The sequence below is a fragment of the Pipistrellus kuhlii genome, unplaced genomic scaffold (genome assembly GCF_014108245.1).
Source record: "Pipistrellus kuhlii isolate mPipKuh1 unplaced genomic scaffold, mPipKuh1.p scaffold_m20_p_73, whole genome shotgun sequence".
Classification (NCBI taxonomy): domain Eukaryota; kingdom Metazoa; phylum Chordata; class Mammalia; order Chiroptera; family Vespertilionidae; genus Pipistrellus; species Pipistrellus kuhlii.
This window is the reverse complement of record NW_023425577.1, coordinates 421,705-433,725: the sequence shown is the minus strand read 5'-3', so window position 1 is coordinate 433,725 and position 12,021 is coordinate 421,705. Positions and strand designations below refer to the sequence as shown.

Below are 12,021 nucleotides of genomic sequence, written 5' to 3'. Positions count from 1 at the left end.
GGCATCATGGCGCCCTGGCCACCGAGCTGGGAACCCAGTGGTGCTTGTCTGCTGAGCTCTCTGCTGGGCGTGGCACACCCGGATGCTGGGGGGCTCCAGCTCCCCTTCTTAGCGACTTTCAAAGCCCCTCCTTCCACGGTTCCCCACAAAACCCCGGGGACCCTTGGCAGAGGGTTAAAGACCACTCAGTCCATAAGCCCTTTGATTCAACTTTTTATTTTTTTTTTCTCTTTTTGAATGTCATGCAATAATTCACAGTCCCAAGCCCACAGTTTTCAAACAAGGTAGGAAAAAGGCAAAAAGAAGCAAAGGAAACCGGTGGTGTTGGTCTTTTTTTGTTTTGTTTCTTTTGTTATTTCAAGCAGGACCAGATGTCAGAAAAAATGCTTCTGTTCTCAATCATTAATTTTTTTGTCCTTTTTAAAATTGTTTATTTTTTTTTAAATCGATTTCTGCAGGCAGTAATAGTAGGGTTTGGTATAACCAGCAAGCACTCCTGTGTGTCTGAGCACGTGTGTGGGGTCTGAGCCGTCGGGCGGAGGTCTGTGGGACGCTGGGCTCCGGTTCCGCTGCCGCACACGGGCCACCAGCTCGCGTTCACGGGGGGAAGGGAAGGTCCAATTGAGATGATAAAACTCATCAATAGAAGCGGATTTTTTTTTTCTCCCCGTTTTTTCTTTTAAAAATGTTTTTTTTTTTTTTGAAATTTCCATTTTTCCCCCCAAGGTTCTCCAAAAATGGCTGAGTTGATTCGAATCCCTTGGCTGTGTAGTTGGTCTGTCCCCCGAGGGTCCCCGTCGTGGGGGGAGGCGGGGCTGGGTGGGTGGGTGGGTGGTGGGGGGCGCCGAGGGTCTTTGGGGGACACACGGTGGTGTGCCCCGGCCCTGGGGACTCCCTCCAGAGTCCGGGGGCGTCCGGCAGGTCCTCGCCCCGGCCTCCCCCCGGTGCTGGGCGGGTGGCAGGCAGCGAGGTGGCCCCGCGGCGGCCGGCGGCTCCTCCCCGTGGGGGGCTGTGCGCGGGGGGCGCGGGGGGCCGGGCGGGCGCGGGGCCACCTCGCCCGGGCTTAGCACCAGTCGTCGTCGTCTGTCTCGCTGTAGGCGTCGTGCGGGCCTCTCCGGGGGCCCGGGCCGCGGGGCCTGGCCGGTCCGTGGGCCGCGTAGTAGCCGTTGGGGAGCCGCCGGCCGTGCCGGGAGGGCGACGCGCCCGCCAGGCCCGCGGCCCGGGGAGTCCTGGGCGAGCACGGGCGCCGCGCGGGGGGCGGCTCGTAGGGCGCGTCGTAGGGCGCGTCCCCCCCGCCGTCCGCCTCGTCGTAGTCGGAGCCGCGGCGGGGGTGCCCGTGGTGCCGGGGGCCCGGGGACCACTCGGCCGCCCACCGCGCCCCGCCGCCGCCGTGGCGACACGCCCTGGGGGACTCGCTGGGCGCCGCGCCCCGCCGCTCCGGGGCGGGCGAGCGGGGTCCCCCCGGCGGCCGCTCCCCGGCGGGGGGCTCGGCCGCGGGGCCCGGGTACCTCCGCGGGCCGCCCCCCGGGGCCGCCCGGCCCGGCCGCGCCGCCGGCTGCTGCTGCTGCGCGGGCCCCGCGCCCGCCTTGCGGACCACCGGGGAGTAGGACACGTGCGGCCGCGGGGTGCAGGGGGTCTGGGGGAGCTGGCGGCGGCCCCGCCGCGGAGTGCTGGTACCAGATGTTGAGGGGGCTGGGCTTCCACTTACGGAACTACTGCCCTACACGAAAATTGAAACAAAGGAAATCAAAACAAAAGATACAAACAAATCAACCAGGAGGAGACAGGGGGAGACACGGGGAGGGGCCGGGAGGGGCCGGGGCGGGAGGGGGGGGAGGAGGAGGTGGAGGACAGGACGTTTGAATGGAAAAAAAAAAAAAGGGAAAAAAGCAACAGCCACCGGGAGGAGGGGGAGGAGAGGGAGAGGGGGGGGGGGAGGGGAAGGAGGGAGAGAGACAAGGAGGGCGGGGGAAGTCAAAAAACCAACACAACAAAGTGAAAAGAGAAATGAGAAATGGAGTTTTGTAAGTTTCGGGGTTAAAATAGCAGAAGTTTCAAAAATTACTCACAGGCGTCCAGAGGACAGAAATCATAAATCGGAACAAAAACGGAAGCCGGGTTAAAGGAAAGCGCGAGGACTGGGCTGGCCAGAACCAAAGAGGAAGCAGCTGCAGGCAGGGGGGGCGGCAGGCGGGCGGGGGCTGGGGCGGGGTGGGGGACCACAGTGGCGGGCGGCAATGCCCACCCTCCCCCAGGCCCCCCTCGGCTTGGGAAGGAGCCCCGTGGTGGGCAGGGCCAGAGGTCACGGTGGGGAGTGGCTGTGGGGTGTGGGGCCACCCTCCTCCCCGGCCCCCCGCGGCCCGGTCTGGGGGCACCTCCCGCCGCACCCACCTGCCGGTGTGCCATGTGCTCGGGGCCCTCGCTCGGGGACCGGGACCAGCGCTGGTCCCGGGCGCGGGCCCGGGGGTCGGGCCGCTCCTGGGCGTAGCGCTCCTTGTCGGGGGGCGGGGGGTGGTGGTGGTGGTGGTGGTGGTGGTGCTGCCGGTGCTTCCGGTCCTTGGGCCTGCCCCGCTCCTGGTCCCGCTCCTTTGAGGGCAGGTCCCCCGACTGGGTGGTCATGCTCAGGTCTGTCCCCAAGCCTGGGCCGGGCGGGGGTCAGACAGACGGCAGGCCGTGAGGAGGGGCGGGACATGCGCCCGGGGGGCCACCCAGAGGGTCTGTGGGTCCCAGAGAGCAGTGCTCTCTCCTGGCCAGGGGAGGAGGGGGTGTGGGGTGCAGTCCCCAGGCTCCCTCACCCTTAGCCCAGCTGGGTGCCACCCAGCCCTCCTCTCTCAGTGTCTCCCCCCTGCTTTCTCTCCTCGCCCCTCCTGTCCCCTGGCAGGGCCTTCAGCTCTGGCCCTGCAGGGGCCCACCTGTGTCCACATCCGTGTAGCGGCCCAAGGAGCGCTCGGAGGCCCGGTGGCCGCGGTCCCGGTCCCGGTCGCGGTCCCGGTCCCGGCGCCGCTGGTGGTGCCGCTGGTTTTCTTCGGGCGGCACCCGCTCCAGGGAGTAGTCCTCCAGGCGCCGGGCCTTGGAGCCCAGCATGGAGGCTGAGCGCTTCATGGGGCTGGTGTCTGAGATGGTCTGGGGAAGACAGGCCGGCGGGCTGGAGTCAGTGGCTGGCCCCGTCTGTGCTGCCCTCTCAGCCGTCAGCCACGAGGTGTGACCATTCAGGCCGAGGTCTGGGCGGGGTGGGTGGTGGGTGGTGGGATCTGATCACCGAGGGCCCCGGAGTGCCTCTGTCCCCTCCCACGCCCATCTGGTTTCTGGCCAAGAGCCCGTCTTGGCCATTCCTGCCGCCTCTCAGGACCGCCCCCTGGGGCACCTCCAGGCCCTGGCATCGGCCACGGGCGGGCCGCCTGGCAGAAGAGAAGAGCTGTGCTCATCCCGAGAGCAAACCCGGGAACCGGGCGGCAGGCCCTGCCCGCGCCCCTGCCTGCTCTCCTGGAGGTGGTGAGGCCTAAGGTTCAGGGGCATGGGCACCCAGCACCCCAAATCATGTCCTCCGTGGCCGTGGGGTCTGGGCTTGCCTGCCCACCGGAGGGGCTGCCCTGACACCTAGGTCCTCGGAGACCTGCCTTCTCGTCCTCAGCCTGCAGCCTGGGAACCTGTGCGGGCTGTACCACCCACGGCGTCACGCCCCCCTTCCCTGCACAACCCCCCTCGTTCTCTGCAGCTGGGAGAGGAGGAGCAGCCGGGGGACGTCCCCTAGATCCGGCCCAGCTGAAGGGCTGGGGACACTGAGGCAGGAGTGTTAGGGACACAGGGCTGCAAGACCAGAGGGTTAGGGGTGGGCAGGGAAATGAGAGGGGCCAGGTGTGGGGGCGTCATTCAGGATTCTTGGAGTGCGGGCTCTGAAGGGAACGGGTGGAGGAGGGCGAGGGGAAGGGGGTGAGGAAGGGCCACCTCCACGGGGCACAGGGGGGGGGCGCACACAGAGAACAGGACACAGGAGGACAGGTCTCCACGGGGAGGGGGGGGTGTTGTCTGCCAAGGAAGGATGGAGTCCGGGATGACGGGACTCCCCCGAGGGGGGGTGGGCAGGAAGAGGGGGCCGGGGCCCAGCTGGGTGGCAGACGGGCGGGCGGTACATACACTGAGGTTATTCCCACGTGGCCGGCCCCTTCTCCTCTGTCACAGCCCCACGGGATGGTGCACACAGAAAAAACAGAAAGAAGAAAATAAATATAAAAGCCAAGAGGGGGAGTGAGAGGTGGTACACAGACCTGAGGAGTGAGGGGGGGGAGTGGAGGGAGGGAAAGAGGGGTTCGAGTCCCTGGTAAGGGATGACCCTGGCCCAGCCAGCAGTCCCCCCTAGGGGCACAGAGGAGACAGACAGGAGACACCACAGACAGACAGATGGCAGAGGCAAGGGATGGACAGATGGGATGGTATAGCCACAGGCCCCTGGCCCCCGGCTCTGCCTCATGCAATGCCTCCAGCCCTGGCTCCAGCTGACACTCAAAGCTGGGGGGGGGGGGGAAGGGGTGTAGTTTGGGGAGGTGGCCATCCGCTGGGTTTGTCTCAACCCTCTCCCAGGGCCCAGCAGCTAAGTCCTGGGGGGCACAGGCTGGCAGGATAGGGCTGGGCAGCCACATGCAGGCTGAGTGCTTCCCACTCAAGTTCCCACAGCCAAAGGCCAGGCCCTGGGAGACCTGGCCCGGCCAGGCACAGCGCAGCCTTCCGCCCCGTGCAGACGAGCCGGCACAGCACACGGCAGCCCTCCGGTCAGACATGCTGCCCCACCTCCCGGGCCAGGCGGACAGCCAGCCATGCTTCTGGTTCAGTGCCCATGGGCCCGGGGCACCGGGATCCGCATTACCCCCCCCCCCCCCAGGCCCTGCAGCTGGTAAAGCAGCCACAGACACACACCAGGCACACGCCCCTGCCCCGGCCCCTGCCCAGCAGCGCCCCCAGAGACCAGACAGGATGAATCCACGCTGTCCCGGGCCTTCCCCAGACTCTGCCGCCAGGTCCTAGGACCTGCCAGGTTTCTGAAAGCAGACCTACTGGCGCAAGCGAGTGCATGTGCATGAAACACACACATATGTATGTGTATGTGTGCATGTGTGTGCATGCTTGTACCCTCGATTGCAGTCTCACACGTCACACCCCCCCCCCCCCCCCGCACGTGTCCCCCACATCCTCCCGCCTCAGCACCACCAACCAGGGCGGAGACAAACCACTTGGCAGTGGCTACTGCACTCTGCCCAGGGAGCCCTTCCTCTGCCCTCCAGCAGGAGGGCTCAGAGGACAGGCGCAGCAGGCAGGGCCCGTGTCCCGGAGGAGGAAGGAGATGCCCCGGGCTTCAGGAGGGGGGTGAAAGCGCTCACCTGGTTCTCTGCTGGGAGGCGGGGCATGGAGGCAGCCCGGGCCTGGCCTTCGGTGGGGAGGTAGCGCTCGTTGTCGGAGTAGCCATCTCGGCCCATCTCTCGCATCTCCACAGACTGCGGGGCAGATGGCAAGGCCGGGTGAGCCCGGGGCCGGGCACACGTACCCCAGGGGCAGGCAGCCCGGTGTGCGTGGAGCGGCAGGCCCGGCCCCGCCCTCCTGGACTGCCCAGGCCGTGAGCAGTGGGGCAGGCAGGGGACGGGCACCTGAGAGTTGGGCTGGCTGTTGGGCATGTCGGTCGGGGGCCCTCGCTCTGGGCTCCAGGTGCCCGTCTTCTGGAACATCTCCTGGGCTCGCTGGGTCACCCAGGAAGGGCTCTCCTTGATGCCACTCTCATGAGCCATCCTGCATGGGAGACGCAGGCCGTGGGCACCCCGGGGGCTTCTGTGCCTGGGCCCGGCACTCCCCGCCCTTCCATCCCTCCTCCTCGCCCGAGTGACACTCACAGGCCTCCTCCGGGGTCCAGCTGGGTGGAGGGGAGGGCGTTCTGCCCCTCCTGCGTTGGTGACGGGGGCTCCATGCGCTGGAACATGAGAGGTGTCCGGTTCTGGGGAGGCAGAGAGCAGCGTGTGCAGAGTGTATGTGCGTGCGTGTGCGTGTGCGTGTGCGTGCGCGTGGTAGGGATAAGTGGGGGTGGGAGAGGCTGTGGAGGGTCTGATCCATCAGTAGCCTACTAGCTTCTTCCAAATCCATCCAGAATGAGGTCATTCCTCAAATCTCCATGGCCAGCACCCAGGTCCGGCCCCACAGTCTCCTCCCTTAACCGGCGCAGTATCCACCTCTCAGGTCTCCCCGCTCCAGCCCTTACTCCCCACGGCCACCAGAGGGCGCACATCAACACCTGTAAGAGGTCACTCCCCTCCAGGAGCCCTTTACTCAGAGCAAAAGTCAAGGTTCCCTGCATGGCCCCCAAGGTCCTGCGTAATTACCACCTTGGCCCCTCCCACTGCCCCTCTTGCTGGCTCCGGTTGCGCCATAAAACCTTGCTGTTTCCAAAACTCAAACGCACAGTGCTGCCTCAGGGTCTCTGCAGTGGCTGTTCCCTCTGCCCAGAACGCTCTTCCCCAGGTGTCTGCTTGGCTCCCTCTCTCTTCTCTTCCTTTGAGCCTTTGCTCGGAAGTCACCTCCTCAGGGAGGCCTCCCCTGACTCCCCATTGGAAGCTGTTCCCCTCTCTCCCAGGCACTCTTTCCCACGGCGCTGGCTATGCCCTGCCACGCTGTCTCACTTAGTCATGCTGTCATTCCTGGCGTTTCCGCATCTCGGCTCCTGGCCTGCTTTTCACAGCTGCACCCTTAGGGCCGAGAACAGTGCCTGGCGACCAGGAAGTGCTGGTGGAGCCGATGAACTAATCCAGGTTGGGCCTTACTTTTCAGTGACCTGCTCTGGATGGTCTTCGTGGTGACAAGGGAGGTACAGTCTCCCAGCCTGGGTGGTCCCAGAGGGAGGGATGTGGGAGGGGAGAACGGCCAGGGCCTGAGCCGTACCTGCTCCTCACGCATGGCCTGCAGCTTCTTGGCCTTGCTCTGCCGGTAGTACTCCATGATCATCATGGCCGCATAGATCTTCCCCACCGTCAGGTCCGTGGCTGGGGGCATAGAGCAAGCTCGCTGTGGACGGGGGCCCCCGTATGCACCAGTCCTCCGGCGCCTCCTCCCCTCTCCCTTCCCCCGCTGTCCTGTTGGGTCGGGCCCGGGGCCAGGCCAGTCTAGGCTCTTACACTTGTGAGGGGTAACCAGCAGGTCCAGTGTTTTCTGGGACAGGTTGGGCCAGATGGCCATCATTTCTTTCCGTAGCTCGGCGTCCATCTGCTGTTTGTCGGCCCCTCCTGCAACGTGGGCACAGAGAGGCCTGAGCACCTGCTGGCCTCGAGGCCAGTCACCGGGCCAGCAGCTCCCGCCTACCCAGCGCTCTGGGGTCCTGGTTCCCACGGTCCCAGTGCCCAGTGCAGCTGGCCCAGAGGAGAATGGCCACAGGGCTGTGGTCCTTGGCAGGGACAGGACTGTGGAGAAGCTGCGTGGGGGATAGTTTAGCATTGACAGGGGCTGGGCGGCCCAGGTCAACACCTGACTCCAACTGCATTAGGTTAGACCGGTGGTCGGCAAACTGTGGCCCGAGAGCCACATGCAGCTCTTTGGCCCCTTGAGTGTGGCTCTTCCACAAAATACCACAGCCTGGGTGAGTCTATTTTGAAGAAGTGGCATTAGAAGTTTAAGTTAGCCGAAACCGGTTTGGCTTAGTGGATAGAGCATCGGCCTGCGGACTGAAAGGTCCCGGGTTCGATCCCGGTCAAGGGCATGTACCTTGGTTGCGGGGACATCCCCAGTAGGGGGTGTGCAGGAGGCAGCTGATCAATGATTCTCTCTCATTGATGTTTCTGACTCTCTATCCCTCTCTCTTCCTCTCTGTAAAAAGTCAATAAAATATATTAAAAAAAAAGTTTAAGTTAAAAAAAATTTGGCTCAGAAGGAATTTCAGTCGCCGTACTGTTGATATTTGGCTCTGTTGACTAATAAATTGGCTGACCCCCGGGTTAGTCCATTGCTCTGTGCCTCATTCTCCCCATTTGCGAAATGGGGATGATAGCAATTGTACCTGCTTCCCTGAGTTTTAAAAAAATACCACAATTTTTAGAGAAGAGGGGAAAAGAGAGAGAAGGGAGAAACATCAATGTGAGGAAGTAACACTGACTGGCTGCCTCCTGCACTCCCCCCTGCATGGGAGGTTGAGCCTATAACTCAGGAATCTGCCCTAACCTTGAATCGAACCCGAACCTTTTGGTGCGTGGGACAATGGAAGCCCAGTGGCCGGCGCCTCCCTGAGCTGCTTGCTGATTAAAGTAGTTAATACGCCTGTGGCCTCAGGACAGTTCCCACAGCAGCGCTGGTCTGTGGCGAGGCCTGGGGAAGCCCCAGGGAGGCTGGGAAGCCACAGAGCAACTGTGATAGAGGTTTCTCCCTCAACCAAGTCTCCTCTCCCCCGTCACGATGGTCAGTAAGGCTCTTGGCCAGCCGTTCCTGGTCCTGGCGACTCCTGCCCGAGTGCATGGTAGTGTGACCCGTACTAGACAGTGTGATTGGCTGGGGCCATGTGATGAGTGCTTGCCGATGAGGTGTGAGCAGAGTGGGGTGTCACGTTGGGCATTTATTGGCCAGTGAATGACCCTCTGGGTTCTCTTCTGTTCTGTCATGATGGCTGGTGACATTAGGGACAGTGGCTTTCTCAGGCCTGGCCCCTCAGTGACTAATGAACCAGGTCCCCTTGCCAACCCAGGAAAGACACATGAATGGGAGTGGGAAGCAAACCTGTGTCGGTGTGAGACTGTGGGGATGTCTGTTATGGTAGCACATCCTGAATAATACACCAGCTTGGCCTCCGCTCCTATTATACTTCCCTTTCAGAGCCATCAACCCTGGGCCCCACATAATCTCCCACCTTACCCAGTGCAGTATCCACCTCTCAGGTCTCCGGCCCCAGCCCTTACTCCCCACGACCATCAGAGGGCGCACACTAACGCCTGTAAGAGGTCACAGGGGCGTGTTCCAAACTAGCACCGGCAGGTATGAAAGGGACATTGATAACAGAGCTAGAGCAAGGGTCCCAGGCCCCTGCTCACTGTGGATGGCGCCCCTTTATGCACCAGTCCTCCTGTGCCGCCTCCTTCCTCCCCCTCTGTCCTGGCCAAACTTTAACTTTGTAGTTGCTGCATTGTGGGAGGAGGTCTAGGAGATCTGGGGGAAGGGCAGGGGCTGGCTCCCATCCCTCTGTAGCTCCTAAGGGGTAGCCTCAGACAGTGGCTGACCGCACCTCCCAGGAGGCCCCAGAGCCTGGGCACAGCTTCAAACCACACCAGGTTACAACTTACACATCCACAAGCGACACTCAAGGGGCAGACTCAGTGAGCACCAAAGCCCCACTGAAGCAAGTTCTGCTCCAAAGGGCTGTCTCCTGAACAGCAGCTCTTCCACTGTAGACACAGGTGGTCCTCATAGCCACTTGGTGTGGAGGTTAATTCCTACCAGTGATGCCAACAGCAGTCAAGATCAACTATAACAAGATGATGCGCACAACCCACACAGGAACATACCTACAGTGCCCAACTCAGGTGACTGGAGAGGCTAAACCACTGGGCTCTATAGGACACCTACTACACAAGGCCACTCTACCAACTCCAGGCGACTAACAGCTCTACCTAACACAGAGAAACAAACTCAGGGAAGCAGCCAAAATGCTGAGACAAACACGTCACAAATGAAAAACAGAAGAAATCTCCAGGAAAAAAAAACACCTAAATGAAATAAAAGCCTATTCCTAGAGACAGTGTTCAAAACAATGTTTATAAGTTTCTCAAGGGAATTAATGAGAGCTTCAAGGGACTTAGTGAGACTTTCAAGAATCTTAGTGAGAACATCAAAGACATGAAAAAGGAAGTCAGAAATTAAGCATACACTGACTAAATAAAGAATAATTTCAGGGATTCAACAGTAAAGTAGAGTATTCTGAGAATCAAATCAATAATTTGGAATATGAGGAAGCAAAAAACACCCAAGCAGAAGAGCAAAAAGAAAAAATAATCCAAAAGCATGAAGATAGTATAAAGAGCCTCCAGAACAACTTAAAGTGTACCAACATTCCCATTATGGGGGTGCCAGAAGGAGGAGAGAGAGAGCAAGACATTGAAAACCTCTTTGAAGAAATAATGACAGCCGAAACCGGTTTGGCTCAGTGGTAGAGCGTTGGTCTGGGGACTGAAAGGTCCTATGTTCGATTCCAATCAAGGGCATGTACATTGGTTGCGGGCACATCCCTGGTAGGGGGTGTGCAAGAGGCAGCTGGTCGATGTTTCTCTCTCATCGACGTTTCTACCTCTCTATCCCTCTCCCTTCCACTCTGAAAAAAAAATCAATAAAATATATTTTAAAAAGAAAAAAAGAAAAAAAAATAATGACAGAAAATTTCCCCCACCTGGTAAAAGAAATAGCCTTACAAGTCCAGGATGCACAGAGAACCCCAAACAAGAGTAATACAAAGAGGCCCACACAAAGACACATCATAAATCAAATGTCAAGGGTTAAAGACAAAGAAAGAATCTTAGAAGCAACAAGAGAAAAGCAGTTAGTTACCTACAAGGGAGCACCCATATGACTGTCAGCTGATTTCTCAACAGAATCTAGCAGGCCAGGAGGGAGTGGCAAGAAATATTTAAAGCGATGAACAGCAAGGACCTACAACCAAGATTACTCTACCCAGCAAAACTACCATTTAGAATTGAAGGTCAGATAAAGAGCTTCACAGATAAGAAAAAGCTAAAGAAGTTCATCAACACCAAATCAGTATTATATGAAGTGCTTCTCTAAGAAGATGAGGAGGAGGATGAGGAGGAGGAGGAGGAGGAGGAGGAGGAGGAGGAAAAGAAGGAAAAGGAAGCCGGTACCGGTTTGGCTCAATGGATAGAGCGTCGGCTTGGGGACTGAAGGGTCCCAGGTTCGATTCCGGTCAAGGGCATGTACCTTGGTTGCGGGCATATCCCCAGTAGAGGGGGGGTGCAAGAGGCAGCTGATCGATGACTCTCTCTCATCGATGTTTCTAACTCTCTATCTCTCTCCCTTCCTCTCTGTACAAAATCAATAAAATATGTTTAAAAAAAAAAAAAAAAAGAAAGAAAGAAGGAAAAGGAAGAAGATAAAAAGAGGTAAAATATATGAAGCCCTAGCTGGTTTGATTCAGTGGATAGAGCTACTTGTTACGTGGCCTAACTAGCTGATACATGAACTAAAGCTTGGAGAGGGTGTCATCTGCCGAGGTTCCAGGGAGGCAGGACAGGTGGGCGAGATGAGCCCACAGAACACGACCCTCCCCCCTGATCACAAGGAAGCTGCTGCCTCCTCTTCTGCTTCCTCCCTCCCTGGGCTGGGACCAGGCCCAGCTTCAACCGTGCTGATGTAGGAGAGCCTGGGGCAAGCAGAGCCCCAGTGCTCACAGAACCCGGGGCGACCGGTGACCTGAGCTCAGCAGCTGTCTCCACCCCACTTCTGCTGTTCCCTGAGCCTCATCCTGTGACTCTTGTCTTGCTCTCTCTGGTGGCTCCTCTTGCTCTCTCTCCCTTCACCTGCATGTCTAACCATCCACCCTCAACCTGCCTCCTCCACTGTTTCACTGGAAGCTGCTGACCTCCCTCCCCCACACACCCCTACCCTCTCCAGCAACTTCTGGCCTCGGCTCCTGGCCCCCTCTTCCCTTTAGGGCCCTGTGTCCCTGACGTTCGGTCTGCTTTCCTCCGATATCCCAGAGGCTCAGCTGGGGGCAGCCTCGACGTCTCTCTCCAGCCCCCCAATGCCCAAATGTACACCCTGTCCTCTGCAGGCTCCTTCCCAACTTCCTTCTCTCTGCTGCTCGTCCTCTCTCTGCCCCGCTGTCTCCTTGGCTGCCAAGTCACACCATCGCTAGCAGGCTTGAGCTGCACTGCAGGGGGGACCCCGAGCCCGCCACAGAACGTCCTGCCTGAGAAACCCGCCGTCACCTCAGTCCTCTCCCTGGCTGCGGGGCAGCGCGGACACAGTTCCCCTCCTCCCTGGCCCCGCCAGTCCCTCTCA

The 12,021-nt window shown here is 59.9% G+C and overlaps 1 protein-coding gene across 16 annotated transcripts in view; it reads right to left on the bottom strand.

Annotated features, from left to right (window-relative positions):
- Positions 1–200: 200 nt before the first annotated feature.
- The window catches only part of CACNA1A (calcium voltage-gated channel subunit alpha1 A), a 316,764-nt gene continuing 304,943 nt past the window's right edge, over positions 201–12,021 (bottom strand). For 10 of the 16 annotated variants that reach the window (XM_036422797.2, XM_045576043.1, XM_045576045.1 and 7 more), the window contains 9 exons: positions 7,149–7,256; positions 6,916–7,016; positions 5,877–5,977; positions 5,637–5,775; positions 5,373–5,486; positions 4,135–4,170; positions 2,913–3,123; positions 2,392–2,639; positions 201–1,720 (listed from right to left, as the gene is read on the bottom strand). In XM_036422797.2, the coding sequence (XP_036278690.1) occupies positions 1,064–1,720; positions 2,392–2,639; positions 2,913–3,123; positions 4,135–4,170; positions 5,373–5,486; positions 5,637–5,775; positions 5,877–5,977; positions 6,916–7,016; positions 7,149–7,256 (1,715 nt within the window). In that variant the 3' untranslated portion in view covers positions 201–1,063. Of the gene's footprint in view, positions 1,721–2,391; positions 2,640–2,912; positions 3,124–4,134; positions 4,199–5,372; positions 5,487–5,636; positions 5,776–5,876; positions 5,978–6,915; positions 7,017–7,148; positions 7,257–12,021 lie in introns of those variants that run through there. The other 6 variants (XM_045576052.1, XM_045576051.1, XM_045576053.1 and 3 more) reach the window with 4 other exon arrangements.